Source organism: Ornithorhynchus anatinus, chromosome 17 (genome assembly GCF_004115215.2).
Source record: "Ornithorhynchus anatinus isolate Pmale09 chromosome 17, mOrnAna1.pri.v4, whole genome shotgun sequence".
Classification (NCBI taxonomy): Eukaryota; Metazoa; Chordata; class Mammalia; order Monotremata; family Ornithorhynchidae; genus Ornithorhynchus; species Ornithorhynchus anatinus.
This window is the reverse complement of record NC_041744.1, coordinates 31,529,972-31,546,530: the sequence shown is the minus strand read 5'-3', so window position 1 is coordinate 31,546,530 and position 16,559 is coordinate 31,529,972. Positions and strand designations below refer to the sequence as shown.

Sequence of the window (16,559 nt, the reverse complement as noted above, 5' to 3'; positions counted from 1 at the left end):
TGGGCCAGTCACTTCTCTGTGCTTCAGTTACCTCATCTGTTAAATGGAGATTAAGACTGTGAGCCCCACATGGGACAACCTGATTACCTTGTATGCCCCCAGCGCTTAGAACAGAACAGTGCTTGGCACATAGTAAGCACTTAAATACCATCATCATCATTACTCACTAAATATTACTGATTGATTTTGACAGTGAGGGAAGCTGAAATTGTTTTAAAGATAGTAGAGCAGCTGTTGGGAGCAATGGAGACCAGCCAGGATTGAGGCACTTAAGAGAGGGGGCTGCTGACTAGAAATAGAGACTTCAGCAAGATAGATACACCAAGAATCTGAGTCAAAAATCCATGATTGACATTGCTTCCCAGTTTCTGATCTTTATTTCTTCTAAGCAAACCTCATAGTCCTCTTTTATTCTGAGTACTCCTGCTTCTAATCAATTGCTTTTGATATTGCATGAATGGCCTTCCCTCCCAGTTTCACTAATGCACATCCTTCTCCTTTATAATATCCTTCTCAAAAGTCACCTCCTCCAAGGAGACACTCCTGTTTAACTCACTGTCCAACACCAACTTACTCTATGTACCTCATTCTCAACTATCCCACTGCTGATTCCTTGCTCATGTCCTCTCTTTGGCATGGAACTCCTTCCCCTCATTACAGACTACCACTCTTGACACCTTCAAAGCCCTATAAAAAATTCACACCTCCTCCAAGACTTACCCAAATCCTCATTTCCCCTGCTCCCTTTCCCTTCTGTATTGCCTAAGCTCTTGGATCTGTACTCCTTCAGCACTTCACCCTCAGCCCTACAGCGCTTACATACATATCTGTCATTTATTTTAATTAATGTTGGTATTTGTTAAGCGCTTACTATGTGCCGAGCACTGTTCTAAGCGCTGGGGTAGACATAGGGGAATCAGGTTGTCCCACGTGGGGCTCACAGTCTTAATTCCCATTTTACAGATGAGGGAACTGAGGCACAGAGAAGTTAAGTGACTTGCCCACAGTCACACAGCCGACAAGTGGCAGAGCTGCGATTCGAACTCATGAGCCGTGACTCCAAAGCCCGTGCTCTTTCCACTGAGCCACGCTGCTTCTTCACGCTGCTTAATTCCTTGTGGGCAGGGAACATGTCTACCAACTCTGTTGTATGAATCAATCAATGGTATTTATCGAGCACTTACTATGTGCAGAGCACTGCATTAAGTGTTTGGGAGAGAACAATATAACAGACACGTTCCCTGGTCACAACGATCTCACCATATAGAGGACTGTAATCTCCCAAACGCTAAGTACAGTGTTTTGCACACAGCAAGCATTCAATAAATGTCACTGATCTCTCTCTCTATATATCTATATAGATATAATGGAGCCGAATGTGTGCCCGAGGTAAAACAGAAAATAAATTTTAGCTTTGGAGTCCAACCAGCCTCTGTTCTGAATCTACCAGAATTTTAATCTAGCCCTGCACATCCATATCGATTTTCAAAACCAATGAGCTAAAATCTATTAGGTAGCACCACTACAAAATTTCAGGAGCTTCAGAAAGAGGAAAGGAATTTACTGAGCACATATCCACTGGATGCAACACACTATATTAAGCCCTTGAGAAAGTCTAATATAAGCATAAGGCACCCTCATTCATTCCATCATATTTGAGCACTTACTGTGTGCAGAGTGCTTGGGAAAGTACCACTCAGCAATAAAGAGACAATCCCTGCCCATACTGGGCTTACAGTTTAGAAAGAGGGAGACAGACATCCTTGATGTATCATGAAGTACATTTTTTAATGGTATTTAAGTATTTACTATATTCCAAACACTGTACTAAGCACTTGGGATAGTTACAAGTTAATCGGGTTAAACACAGTCCATGTCCCACATGAGGTTCACAGTTAATTCCCATTTAACAGATGAGGTGACTGAGGCACAAGGTAGTGAATTGACTTGCCCAAGGTCACACAGCAGACAAGTGGTAGAAGCAAGATTATAACCCAGGTCCTTCTGACTCCCAGGCCCATGCTCCAGCCACTAGGCAACACTGCTATCATCATCACATCTTTAGTAGGTAATACATGTGACAGGTATGAGCAACAGCAAGACACCCTAATGGTTGCTCTATGAAAACCTGAAGTGGAGAAAGCACAAAAAAGGGAAATGGATTTAATTAACAAATTAAATAAAACTTCACATGATGTAACTGGCTGTAGATTACCAGCAATATTTCCACCAAGTTTTCATCTCCAGAGTAAATCCATTTTATGTCTCTAAGATTACTTTATTGGAGTCCTGCAATGAATTTTACTATCTGAAAATTGACTTTCAAATTTACCTTGAAATTTCATCTTTTACTAATCCTCCTCTTTACAGGATAAAATTACTCACATACGATGGTAACAAATATTGATGTACTTATGGATTGTGGACAATTTTACCAGTCCATAAATTGTCATTTTCCTAATCCTCAGGAGGGTAGAAAATAGGTTGTGAGCTACTCAGGAGTAGTGACCCATTAATCAGTAGTATTTCTTGAGCACATACTGTCTGTAGAGAGCACTGTACTAATAACTTTTGAGAGTTCAGTAAAATCTATCCATCAGCATTATTTGAGTGATTACTGTGCAAAAGCACTGTACTAGGTGACTGGGAGGGTACAATACTATAGAGTGGGTAGACAAGGTCCCTGCCCACAAGGAGCTTACAGTCTAGAGGGGGAAAGAGGCAGTAAATTACACTTATAATAATGATGGCATTTGTTAAGCGCTTACTATGTGCGAAGCACTGTACAGAAGTGCAGTGGGGGTTAGGTTAAGGTGAATTCCTAGGGCTTAAGGATACAGATACAAGTGCACAGATGATGCAGAACAGAGAGGGAGTAAGGAAAGTGAGGGTTTGGTTGGGCAAGGCCTCTTGGGGCAAGTAATAGACTTAAATGAAGGGGAAAGGAGTTCCAGGCCAAAGGGACAAGATAGGCAAGGGGTAGGTGGCAAAATAGACAAGATCTAAGTACATTAAGTAGGTTGGCATTAAGCAATGAAGTGTGCTGGGTGGGTTGTAATAGGAAATCAGTAAGGTAGGAGAGGGAGAGCTGACTCACTGCCTTAAAGCTGATGGTAAGGAGTTTCTATTTGATGTGGCATAAAGAGTTGACAAACAATGCTAGACCTCAACAAAATTGCAGGAAATACATTTCTATACCTTCTCAATTATATAAAATTGAAATTGGAATAATAGAGCAATGTCAGCATCTGGCTCAAAGGTATCCATTTCCACCAGTGAGTCTTTGCATTCTGGGTGTCAGTGGGTGAAGTCTTTAAATCCTATCTAGTAATCTTTGGCCATCAATCAATAATCAAATAGGCTCCAAATCATAATTAATGAGCAGTTTGCTCACAGATCTTTTCCTGTCTTAAAGGAAGCACATATAATGAGAATGCTGAAAGCTTCAATAATCAAAGAAATGTTTAAATGCATAGTCTTTTAAAAACCAAAAATACACAAAGGAGATACATTGAATATAAATGTATTGAGCTCCCAATGAAATGTGGTCATATCTGAAGGCAAGCTGAGTTTTAACCTCCAATAAATCTACTTCTATATTGCTTTGCTAGAGGCTATCAGAGGCCATCAGAATTCTGGTGACCTTGGGCAATTAATGCATGGGACTTAAGGAAATGTGGGAAGAAAGACAAAGAGAGACAAAGCAGCATGGAGTAGTCACTAAATAAAAAGAAGATGGAGCTAAAAGCAATGAAGCTAGAGGGGTAAATCCTGGTCTACTCACTTTTATTGAATGCAATAAGCCATTTTGAGTCCTTTCTCCATGTTAACTTATATGCTTCTGCAGAAGTACTACCATTTGATAGTTTGAAGTAACCAAGCTCCATGTCATCAGTAATAGATTGATGAGTGGCAATGAGAAGGGAAAAAAAGAAAGAAATGAAGGATAGGTAGGCTACTGGCAAAGTGATGATGGAATCCACAAAAAAAGTAACAAGACAAAAGCAGAGAAGAAAAGTGAAGAAAATAGAAATTAAGCAATGGTACTCATTGAGTGTTTACTTTGTGTAGAGCACTATATTAAGCCCTGGGCAGTGTACAAAAGAATACTAAGTATAAAATTAAAAAAGGAGGCAGTATAACAGTCAAATCAATGGAATTTATTGAGGGCCTGTTGTGCGCAGAGCACCATACTAAGCGCTTGGGAGGGTACAAAAGAATAAACAGACAACCTTGTTCTCAAGGAGCTTACAATACTGGATAATTTGTCACATCAAGTCTCTGTGGCAAATGGTAACCCTCCTGGTTTACTAATTAGCTTTCGCTCTTAAGACTGATTTTCATTAGATGGACCAACTAGGAGTCAACTTTAAAAACATAACTATGAACTCAGCTAAAGAACAGGGGAGGAGGCAGAGGGAAGCAGAGATGTTTCCAGGCAGTATGAAATTCTAAAGAACAACTGCCGCTGCCGCCTCTACCTAAAGCTGACCTTCCTGTTCAGGTTATGGCGAGAGAGAGAGAGAGAGAGAGAGCACCTAGTTCTTTACATCACCGCTGGTCTCCGCAAACCCAGGGTTAACGCTGGCCCCTTGGAGTAATACCAATAGACGTAGCAATGAACACCCATTGTCACCTCCTCCCAGAGAGGGGAAACTACAGGCAAACAGAACCCTGGTCCGATCAGGAGCCCTTCCCTATGTCACCACCTTCATTCTCCCTCTCCAAGTAAGGGTGCATGACCATTGGTGGACCTGAGAGCAAGAGTTGCCCAAGGATGTGGAGAGCTACATGGAAGGAGAATTGACTCAGTGAATGAAACAAGAATCCTGATGGACCTTCAGAGAAACAAGCGCCAGAGAGTTCCAACTGGAGAGATCTAAATTCCCTGAGGGCTAACATAAACAACTGCTTGACTCAAGAATTCCAAACTTGTCAGAGGCATTAGTGAAATCTAATGATATTATGCCTCCAAAACATAAGCACTGATGCTATTATCAGGACATAGTCTATGGCTATGACAGAAACCAATGAGAAGCAAGTTCTATTATGATTTAAATAAAATCCCTCCTTTTGTGTCTGTACCTGAAAAGCTGTTCCTTGTGGTAGATTTCAACGTATCTGTGGGTGGGAATGCTAATCTGTGGAGAAAAAGAAACGACTGGAAAAAAATCAAATAGCAATTGTGTACCTCCATTCAGGCAATGGAATCACAACTTTTTATCACTAAAACGCTTACCCAATGTTGGCAGAGTTTAATCCTGAACTGTCTTTTGTTATGGAGCTGAGAAGCAGAAATGAGGTGGGCAAAAGAAATAATTATAAAGAAGCAGAGAAGTAAATATTCACAGGAAGTGGCATAACTGTGGGCAGTTGGTAAGCCTCAGTAGCAGTCTGACTAATCAATAAAACACATGGCATCAGAACCACATACAAGACATCTGAAAATAGAAATATTACAGACATTACAGACTGAGGTATTTGTGTATTATACCACATATTATCCAGATAGGGTTTAAGATATCCTTCCAACAGCAAGAAGAAATAATCTGCCAAAAAAAGAAATGAACCAGGATATCATGGGGCAACACAAGCAAACCCCAGTTCAAAGCACCAGTTTCGAAAGACTAGCCAAAATGAACCACTTTAAAGGGAATTCTCTATCCTCATCCTCACCTGTCTCTCTCTCTCTCTCTTCTTCCAGATTCTCTCCAGCCCATGCTAAATAGTACTGCACAGATCACCTTCTTGAAATGCTGCTCAACACACAGCCCTCCACTCCTCAAAAATTTCCAATGACTCTTCTGTTCCATCAAGCAAAACCGCACCAATGGCTTAAAGAAAATTGGTGGAGATTCTTGATCCTCTCTTCACCTATTCCCCTGCTCATCCCCTTCAATCCTCCCAATTTCATCTTCTAAGTGTACTTCCATCTTGACTTTGCTTCCTTGGACCATTTGATTATGCTTTTCATCTGAGCTGTTCCTCCCTCCTCACCAAAATCTACCAGGAAACTGCTCTCTCCCTCTTCACAATCTCTCCTTTGGGAGGCATTCCCTAATTAATACACAGTAATCCAGTCACATCAACCCAATACTCACTTGTAGCACATATATTTTATCCCTACTCCCAGCCCTTATGTACACAGTGTTAGATGACTGTGTCACAATCTTTTGGATAAGAGTGGTGGCCTTTCAAACTGTTCAAATGGGACCAGTTAAAAAGTAGCAAGGTAATCATGGCGAAGAAAAGGAATAAGATGGCATGAGCTTTTTTTCCCAATCATTAACCCTTTCATCTAGCACACAACTACCTGCCCAGCCTGTGGTTTAGGAGAGAAGCTGCCCAGACCCAAATCAACAGGATTTTCCATCACCTTGGCACCAAGCCCAGTAAGGGTGAAGAAACACCGGCAGCAGGAGCTCTAATTAGTTCCTCTACCACCAATCTGCCCATGGAGCCTGAAGTCTATGAAAAAGCTGTTCATCTCCCTTACCATGGAAAACTCCCTTTTGCCCCTGCTCCACCGTGAAAAGGGTTAGGAAATACTGACAGTTCGCCTTCTTAATTTTTACAACATCAGGAAGATTGTCGCTGTGTTTGTGACTATGTCTGTGCTGTGAGTTGCCTCAAATTATGCTCCTTTAAGCACAGTACATACCATTCTTGAATGTATTATCCTCTTTTATGTTGTTTTTGTGTTTTTAATCATTTCAACCTAATTTATATGTCTGTTGCTAATCCTTCCCACCAGTCAATATTAGAAAGTAGGGACAGGGACCAAATCTATTTCTCCCAAGTACGTTTTTGCCCAATACTTAGTAGATTTGCACACAAAAATCAGTGCTTAATGAATACTGCTTCCTCTACTCTACCGCAAATAGTGGATTCAAAAGCAAATCAGCTTACTATTGTGGAGAAAATGTACCATGATATATTAGGAATGAAAATATTACCAGTACTTTAACTTAGTACTGAGATTGCCAGTTTTTAATGTATTTTGACATTCAAGATGTACAAAGCTAAATGTCAACATCAAATCAAGCCTAATCCATTATTGATTTTCATTTTTGTTTTAAAAATATCCATCTGTGGCACAAATTTCAATCACCATATATTTCTTGGGGCACATTCCTCAAAGATAAGATAGATGATATATCAGAAAATGGTCATTAAAATAATCTTTCAATTTTGTTTATTTTAAAAAACCAACAGTGCCAAGCTTCCAGGACTTTACTCGGGGAACAAAAAAGGTATAAAATTAAGAAAGAACAAGATTAGGTAATGACAGGTATTTCAGAAATTTAAAGTACGTATCAAGAAGCTATTTTTATCTATACATATATATATATATATATTTGATATTGGGGTTTGCATTCTCCTGTGCAGAAGGGTTAATAAACTGAGAGAAGCTTCCCACAATGCCCATCTTTCTCCTTCTCCAGTTATCCCTAGCCTAATGCTCAGAGGAATGAAAAAGGATACTGGCTGCCTTGCAGAGCTACACAGTTATAGCTCTCCTCCAGGTGCCTGCAGCTATGATGCTTTCAAGCACTCATTATGCAAAGGCAGAATACCCCTGGCACATACGATGATGTGTCTCTGAGAACATGGGTTCAGAGAGCAGAAAGCTCATTCACTCTTTCTAGATCCATGATTCCCACTACTAGAGAGCTGGGACAGAGGTTGGCCATGAAAGAGAAAGGCCCTATTAAAGCATCCCTTTGGAACAGCATGTCGGGCTGCACCATCCAGGGGTAATCTAGTAGGTAGATGCACACTCTTGCAGCAAAGCCTTGGGCCTTTCTTAGTTTATAAAACCCAAACACCCAGAGGTTTTCCCTAAGTTTCCAAATCATTAGAGTCCTGCTTAAAGAAGTGTCTGCTTTCTTTTGATCATGGTATATGTGAACCCTTAAGAGGACTACTATTTAATCTGCAGCTGGCATGCCATGTCCAATGACCCACTGGGCAAGCAGCAAAAATCACTGATCTTAAAAGTGATCTCCATTTCTTCCTCATAGAGTTAAGGATCTATCTTTTTAACTCTGAGGTCCTTTTTTCTTATGCAATATACCAAGCTAAATTAAATAACTGAAGTAGGTCAGTAAAGACAAATTTTTTTTCTGGTATTAGGGTGCTCAAAAACCTTTACTACTAATCCCAGCAAATATTACACAAAAAAGGGATACAGTGCACCACTTCTTTAAACAATAAAATAATCACTGTTATAATTTTTTCTAACTAGGATTTATTATCAAAACTAACAAATTCAAAAAATTAAAAGTAGTCAAAGTCTCCTCAGAGTTTCAAATTGTACAGGAATTGGCTCCAAGTTGTATAGGGACTGCTAGATTAGTTGTGGGACTGAGGAAAGAACACCCAGCTCTTCCTCCTCCAGGTTGTTCTCTGCACTGTCAGCTATTGCCAAAATAACCTTCTCCCTCCCCCCAATCCAAGCCCCACACCCAACCCACACTTTGTCTTTTTTCCCCTAGAGATGTCCCCAGGTAGAGATCCCCAGAAAAATCCTGGCAAAAAAGACTACAGGTGTACAATGGGCCAGACTAAGCCACCAGAGTGCTGGGAAAATCCAACTGGGACAGTGTTCATGTGGGATGTTCTATGCAGGGGTCTAAATCCGAGCAATTTCCTCCATATTCAGCACAAAGAGAAAGCAAGACAATACTTGGAGTCACTAAGGAGAGCACTGGACGTAAATAGATAAGCTTTTGCATTTTTGTTCAGGGCATCTAACATCCAAGGTAATCAACCCCTTGAAAATAAATTAGTGAGAAGACAAGTGAAGGGAACCCTGTGAATAGATGCAAGGGAAAAGTACACTCCACGTAGACACTGGGAATTTTTGACAATGTTAATGGGTTTTTTATGGAGACAATAGGGCATAGGTGCCGGTTTAAAAAAAATATTGCACACCAACTGAGTTTTCCCATTTTCCACGAATGGTACATTGCTTAAAAATTCCTCTACTGAAGTTATCTCAAAAGGGAATATTTTGGTGGGAAAGGACCAATTCACTTGCTTTGTTTCTATCAACTAATTTATTTTCAACTGGTCAATTTCCAATTGCGTGTTTAAATGTCCATAAAAATGTAGCATGGACATGGCCCTTTGGGTTTAATTCCTTGGTAATGACTGGGGAACAGCAAAACAGGAAGCATAGTTTGTCTACTTTTAATTTATCCTCTTTAGGGGTACCTTTCTCTCACCTAACTCAGCAAATACTTTGCACCCTCACCTGAAGTAGTGGATAATGTTCCGCATAAATGCAGAAAAGTACATGCAATAATCACTAACCCTAAAATGGGGTTTAATCCACCACCAACCAGGCTTGTTACATTAATTATATGGTTGCCACTCTTACCTATGAGGACCACCTTGGTTCAAACAACAAGTAAGGAACATAAAGTGAGAGAACTGAAAGGTATTCAAAGTACCACCTCCACAATCCATTGTTATGACTTGGAACAGTAAGAAATTATCTTCAAAGTAGCCATGATGGAAATGATAACTTTATTTAAAACATGTGAGATTCTGAATTCCCTAAAGAAGTTAAGCAAGGCTTTTCAATGCATATGTTCTACACGACAAAGAGAGCCCTTCTAGGTCATGACCAGTCATATTTATTGAGAGTGTACTGTGTGCACAGCACTGTACTAAGAGTGCTAAAAGCTAAGTGTATTAAGACACCCGGAGGCCCCCAGTTTTTACTGCTGCCTCTGACTTGTGGATCCACAGTAATATAGACTGTTGGCCATAGAACAAGATTCTAGATTATGACAAGCACTAAATGTGTCACTCTTCTAAGAAATTTTCCATCCATATTTATACAGGACAAATTTTAAATCTCGGCCTCCTTATTGACCTTGTCTTTATAAAAATGCACTTAACATGTAAAGAACTATCCACTTGGTGCTCTGTAAACCCCAAAACCATACCCTTATGAGATTAACAAAGCTGGCCTTATGAAAAAAGAAATCTTTACCTTGTGATCTTAACATCTAATATCTCTTAATACTCGGTAATGAGGGAACATGGAAGCTAGTTCATTTTTAAAAAGTCACATTCTTACACGTTTTTCTGATAAATACGTTTTACTGAAGAAATACAAAAAGATTTCCTCAAGCCAGAGCATTGTATTGTACTTCATTTTCTATAGCATCCTTTTAAATAAGATTATAGAACTGGATACTACCTTAAAATAAGAACCCTTCCTATACTCTTCAATCCTTCCTCTTAACTAATTTTCACACAGGTAGGGAATGGTATAACTGGGATCTATATTACATCCACTACTATGAACACCTTAGCATTGCCACTGAATGAGTGGTCTTCCAGAGGAATCAGTTATATTCAAAGAATATATTCTACATTGTCATCCATTTTTCCCTATCACTTAAAATTCATTTGGCATCATCTTTTGAAAGGTTTCCCCTCATGCTATCCATGAAAACCTCTCTGCCCCTTCTTCCAAGCCTATAAATCAACCAAAGTACTAGATCTGGATAAATGGCCCTTGAACTGAGATCCTCAGAGAGCTCTAATTTAGACCCTTAATCCTGCTAGGGTCACAACCTGGATGTGTTAGGCCATTTTAAGAGATGCATTAACTCTTTAAGGCCACAGCATGCTATGTGTCACACTGTAACATCTAATAGCATTTTTAGGGCCTGAGGCAGTTTAAAAGTTGGCCAAACTAATTTACACACATGGAGTTGCCAAATCTCCAAGGAAAATTTGTCCATTTTGAAAACTCTGTCTGAGGGCCCAGCACAAGAACAGGTCATTTTGACTCAGGGAGTAACTAAAAATCTCTTTTGATAAACAGCACAAATGCCTCAATCAATAAGCGGTTTAAACAGAGCCCAATGAATGTCAATCATATAACCACTTTGTTAATCAGACCAACACATCTGGAAACATCTCCTATTCTCAAAATGGTTCAAAGAGGACTGTACTACTAGAAGAAAGAGAAAGGCAAATTGATTTATGTTGCCCTTATAGTTCTCAGACCCGCAGACAATTAAGAGACATAAGGACAGCTCCTTCCAACAGTCAAATTTAGCCCTTAGCACTGACAAGACTGCTTTGAAGCTACCAGTATGTTGAAATGAATGAGGATGTTCACTCCTCTGTCAATATCATCATTTCAGTCTGCCCCACTACCTAAGGAAAGAAAAAAATTACATCCAACGATTTCTGGTTTGGAGGCATTGGGATCTTGAGTGAAAGACAATAAGATTCACAAGGACAGAAAAATGTTTCCACTGTATTTTTGTCCATATCTGGAGGGTAGATATACATAAAAATGTGTCTTCATTTCTAAAAAAGAATATCAAGGAGTTTCCAACTAGAATCTTCATGCCTGCTTTCTTTAGTTCTTAAAATGAGTGAAGAATTATGGCAAAACAGAAATTTTCTCCTTGGATTTTGGCACTGATCGCATCAGTATTGATGGTTATTTTTATAGATCGCTGAAGAGTCAAATACACTCCACTTTAGCTCTTTATGCAAAGCTGGGTCAGAATCTTTTTGTCCACTTAAAAATATGATGATGTATTCATTTCAAAATTCCACTTCTGACCACAGGATCAAGGCCAAATCTAATGACCTTCATAACGGGCCAAAATACTGAGGAGTCAAAGTGTGGCAAAAATAATAGTGAGAATATATCAGCAAGTTCATGACCACACCAGGCAACACAGTTTTCAGGCCACTAAGATGGCATTTTATTTGAACTTCATTAGTTTCAAACTAAAGTTTTGGGAAGTCATTTTAAAATTCAATGGAGAAAATTAAAGACCTTGTGAAGGTCCCTCCAGAATCAAGTTGTCTAAAATTTTCAAAGACAATTTACTAATGGAGACAAGTTTTCTTCCAAGCTTGAAAATAATCCATTCGCCATACATTTCAATACATTTCAGGCTTTCAAGAATCTTACTCTATCCTAACAGAATCTTGGAAAATTTTCATTTGCTTTCCTTAATTTGAAGCAGTGACAGCAAAGCTAAGGAATATGTAATAAGTTAATATCCTTGTCCCTATCCTCAGCACTTTACTAGGATATGCTTCAGAATACATCTCCCTTCATTTTTAATATGTGTGCATATATGTAAAACGAGGCAGATACATATATATACATATGTATAAAGTGCACTTTTCTGCAGGGGTCACTCCATAGAATGTTCACGGCCTAAAGATCAATAATTGCTTTGTGAATATTTTTCATATTGAAAGCATATAACATAGGTTAACATGAAAAATACTCAACAAATCTCACTCATATGTAATTTGAGTCAAAGCACTTGAGTTTTGTTGCTTTCCCTGAACCTTGGATTTTTTGACAGGACACACTCATAATAAACAGCATGAATTTAAGGACTCAGATATGACTGTCTTTCATTGCTATAACCAATATAAATTTCACAAAGTCAAGAGTTTGATACTAATTGATATATATACACATTACAATTACATACATAATTGAAAGGCAGACTTCTTTGACCAACATGATGTGTACATAATGATACTGCCATCATTCAGTCCAAGATTTCAAAACATTAATTTCAACAGAAGGATGCAACTGACGACTCCTAAGTTTGGGTTTGCACCTGCCAAAAGTGGCTTTAAAAACTAATTGAGATATATATACATTACAATTACATACATAAGTGAAAAGTAGATTCCTTTAACCAACATGCTATCTATGTAATGATACTGCCATTGTTCAGTCCAAAATTTCTAAACATTCATTTGATGCAACTGACCACTCAAGTTCGGGTTTGTACCTGCCAAGGGTGGGTTTAAAACAGTTATGTAACTTTTTTTTTTTTTTTGCAACGTGAGAGGCCAAAGAACATCTAAGGTTGCAAAGTTGATCATTTGGTATTTTGTGAAAGACGACCCTTGAAGATGCCATTTCTGTCTTTCACAGAACATACTCCTCCTGTAGCAGTGAGAATGTTTATATGCATATATTATTTATTACTCTATTTTGTTAATGATGTGTATATATCTATGATTCTATTTATCGTGATGATGATGTTTTGCTTTGCTTTAGACTGCGAGCCCGTGACTGGGCAGGGGTGGTCTCTGTTGCCGAATTGCACATGTCAAGCGTTCAGTCCAGTGCTCTGCACATAGTAAGCGCTCAGTAAACACGACTGAATGGCCCTTTCCACACCCACCGACGACACCCTCTGCCACCGCCTCTCCCGTCCTGGAGACAGGTGGGGCAAAGGAAAGGCGACCAAGGTGACAAGCTGCTGCTGCGGAAGCCTCTCCGCTTTGTGCGGGGAGGAGGAAAAAAAAATTCTCCTGTTTAATTTTCTTGCCAAATGAGGCCTTTCTGATGGCAAATAAAAAATAAAAAAATGCAAAACCCACCAGGCCAGCCCTGGAAGGAGCCTCGATTGGGAGGAGAAGAGGAGCGAACCTGCGAGTTGTGCGGGCGGAGGCGGCGACTTCTGCCGGGGTCGAGGGAGGGGTTGTGCTTTCCCGAGCGCTTAGTGCAGGGCTCTGCACCCGGTCAATGCTCCACTCATTCAATCGCGTTTACTGTGTTGCAGAGCCCTGTCCTAAACGCTTGGAAAGTACGATTGGACTAGAGACAAGCCCTACCCAATTACGGGCTCCCAATCTAGAAATAAATAGGACGGGATGCATTGAATGAGTGGCGTGCAGCCCCAGCTGAGCCCTGGAAAATGATAACACTGTGGGTATTTACTATGTGCCAAGCACTGTTCTAAGCGCTGGGGTAGACCATCATTTAGAGAAGCATTGTGGCTCAGTGGAAAGAGCCCGGGCTTGGGAGTCAGAGGTCATGGATTCAAATCCCGGCTCAGCCGCTTGTCAGCTGTGTGACTCTGGGCAAGCCATTTAACTCCTCTGTTCCTCAGTTACCTCCTCTGTAAAATGGGGATGAAGACTGTGAGCCCCACGTGGGACAACCTGATCACCTTGTATCCTCCCCATTGCTTAGAATAGTGCTTGGCACATAGTAAGCGCTTAACAAATGCCATCATTATTATTATTATCCTTATTAGAAGGTGATGGGACGGGGGGGAGATGGGGTGGTCCCACGTGGGGCTCACAGTCTTCACCCCCGTGAGGTCACTGGGGCAGAGAGAAGTTAAGGGACTGGTCCAAGGTCACCCGGCTGACCAGAGGGAGAGTGGGGATTGATGATGATGATTTTGGTATTTGTTAGGCGCTTACTATGTGCTGAGCACTGCTGTAAGCGCCGAGGTAAAGGGTAACCAGGTTGTCCCACGTGAAGCTCACAGTCTTCATCCCCATTTTACAGATAATAATAATAATAATGGCCTTTATTAAGCGTTTACTATGTGCAAAGCACTGTTCTAAGCGCTGGGGAGAATACAAGGTGATCAAGTTGTCCCACGTGGGGCTCCCAGTCTTCTTCCCCATTTTACAGATAATAATAATAATGATGATGGCATTTGTTAAGCGCTTACTATGTGTCAATGTTATAAGCGCTGGGGAGGATACAAGCTGATCAGGTTGTCCCACGTGGGGTTCAGTCTTAGTCCCCATTTTACAGATAATAACAATAATAATAATGGCATTTAAGCACTTCCAGTGCTTTAGGCCAAGCACTGTTCTAAGCGCTGGGGAGGATACAAGTTGATACAGGTTGTCCCACGAGGGGGCTCAATCTTGGTCCCCATTTTACAGATGATAATAATAATAATGGCATTTGTTAAGCGCTTACTATGTGCCCACCACTGTTCTAAGCGCCGGGGAGGATACAAGATGATCAGGTTGTCCCACGTGGGGCTCGCAATCTTCATCCCCATTTTACAGATAATAATAATGGCATTTGTTAACGCTTATTATGTGCCAAGCACTGTTCTAAGCCCTGGGGACGATACGAGATGATCAAGCTGTCCCCCGTGGGGCTCCCACTCTTCATCCCCATTTTACAGATAATAATGGCATTTAAGCGCTTCCTATGTGCCAAGCACTGTTCTAAGCGCTGGGGAGGATACAAGGGGATCAAGTTGTCCCCCGTGGGGCTCCCAGTCTTCCCCCGCCTTTGAGAGAGGAGGTCACTGAGGCCCCGAGAAGTGAAGCGGCTGCCCCAAGGTCACCGAGCTGCCGAGTGTGGGGGGCGGGATTAGAACCCACGACCTCTGACTCCCCAGCCCGGGCTCTTGCCCCTACGGGAGGCGGGTTTGGAAGACCGACCCCCGGCAAAGCCCGGGGATGGGGAAGGGAGAAAGGAGGGGGGGGGGGTCCCGCATCACCCCCTTTACCTTGGTTGCTGGAGAGGTGGTTGCCCCCGGCCGGCAGGACCGTCCAGAGGAGCCACAGCAAGCCCAGATGCAGGAGCAATCCCCGCACCTCGCAGCTCCCCATCGCGGCCCGAGGGGCTGGTCGGGGGCGGGAGGACGAGGGGGAGGCTCGTTGTCGTCGTCGTCGTCTTCTTCCTCCTCCTCCTCCTCCTCCTCCTCCTCCGGGTCCAGCCCGGGCCGGCGCCTGCGCAGGAGGAGCGCAACGCTGCGCGGAAGGTGAGCGCGGCGCCCCCGGCCAGAAGGCAGGGGCGCGGGTCGGTGGGCGGGAGAGCCGCCGCTGCAACTTTCCCCGGGCCCGGCGGAGTCTAACCTCACTCCCTCTGAGGCTCAGCGGCGCCCGGCCCCTCCCCCGCTGCGGCCCGGGGGAGGGCGGCCAATACGTCTCGGCTTTTAGTTGCCCATGGTCCCGGAGGGCTCGCCCGAGCGGCGAGGACGGCCGACGGCTCCCTCCTGCTGCCCCTGCCGATGATGAAGATGAGGCACCTGCACTTGCTGATGATGAAGATGAGGCACCTGCACCTGCAGAAGATGATGCACCTGCACCTGCTGCTGAAGAAGACGATGCACCTGCACCTGACGCCGCTGCAGCTGCATCCTCCGGAGCCCCCGGGGCATCGCTACCTCCCCCGGAGAACCCGGGACATCTCCTGCCCCACTTCCAGCAGACACACACCTGACTCCCAGCCCCGCTCCTCCCAGGGAATAAAGAGAAAAAAAAAGCACCCCCCGAAGTCGGCGTTGACGAATGAAGTCGGGGAGGAAAGGGGGGGGGGGAAAAGCCCAAGAGGCGTCAGAAGGGGATGGAGGCAGGTCCTGGTTGGAATTGCCGCTGGGGCTCCGGCTCCCGCCTCCTGGCAGTCGTCCGAAGGGGACGGGGGGGGACCGGCCAGAGGGGCCGGGAGACGAGGGACAGGATGGGGAGCAGGAGAGGGGAAGGAGAGCGGGGGTGAGAAAGGAGCAGGCGAGGGGAAGGAGAGCGGGGATGCGAAAGGACCAGCCGGGGGGAGCAGGCGAGGGGCAGGAGAGCGGAGCCGCCGCCGCCGCCGCTGCTCCCGGGCAGCCCGCGCCGCAATGCCGCCCGCGCGCCGCTAGGGGGGGTGAGTGCACAAGCGTCCAAATCCCTCCGCCCGCCTCCCCGGCCCGCGCCAGGTCCAGATCCAGGGACGCTTAATAATAATCATTTGGGTATTTGTTAAGCGCTTACTATGTGCCCTGCACTGTTCT

The 16,559-nt window shown here is 42.9% G+C and overlaps 1 protein-coding gene across 4 annotated transcripts in view; it reads right to left on the bottom strand.

Moving 5' to 3' along the window:
• EPHA6 (EPH receptor A6) overlaps window positions 1-16,329 on the bottom strand; it is a 371,578-nt gene extending 355,249 nt beyond the window's left edge. For 3 of the 4 annotated variants that reach the window (XM_039914479.1, XM_039914478.1, XM_029082287.2), the window contains exon 1: window positions 15,297-16,110. In XM_039914479.1, coding sequence (XP_039770413.1) covers window positions 15,297-15,399 — 103 coding nt within the window. In that variant the 5' untranslated portion in view covers window positions 15,400-16,110. Of the gene's footprint in view, window positions 1-15,296 lie in introns of all 4 variants that reach the window. The other variant, XM_039914480.1, reaches the window with a different exon arrangement.
• Between the last annotated feature and the right edge of the window lie 230 nt (window positions 16,330-16,559).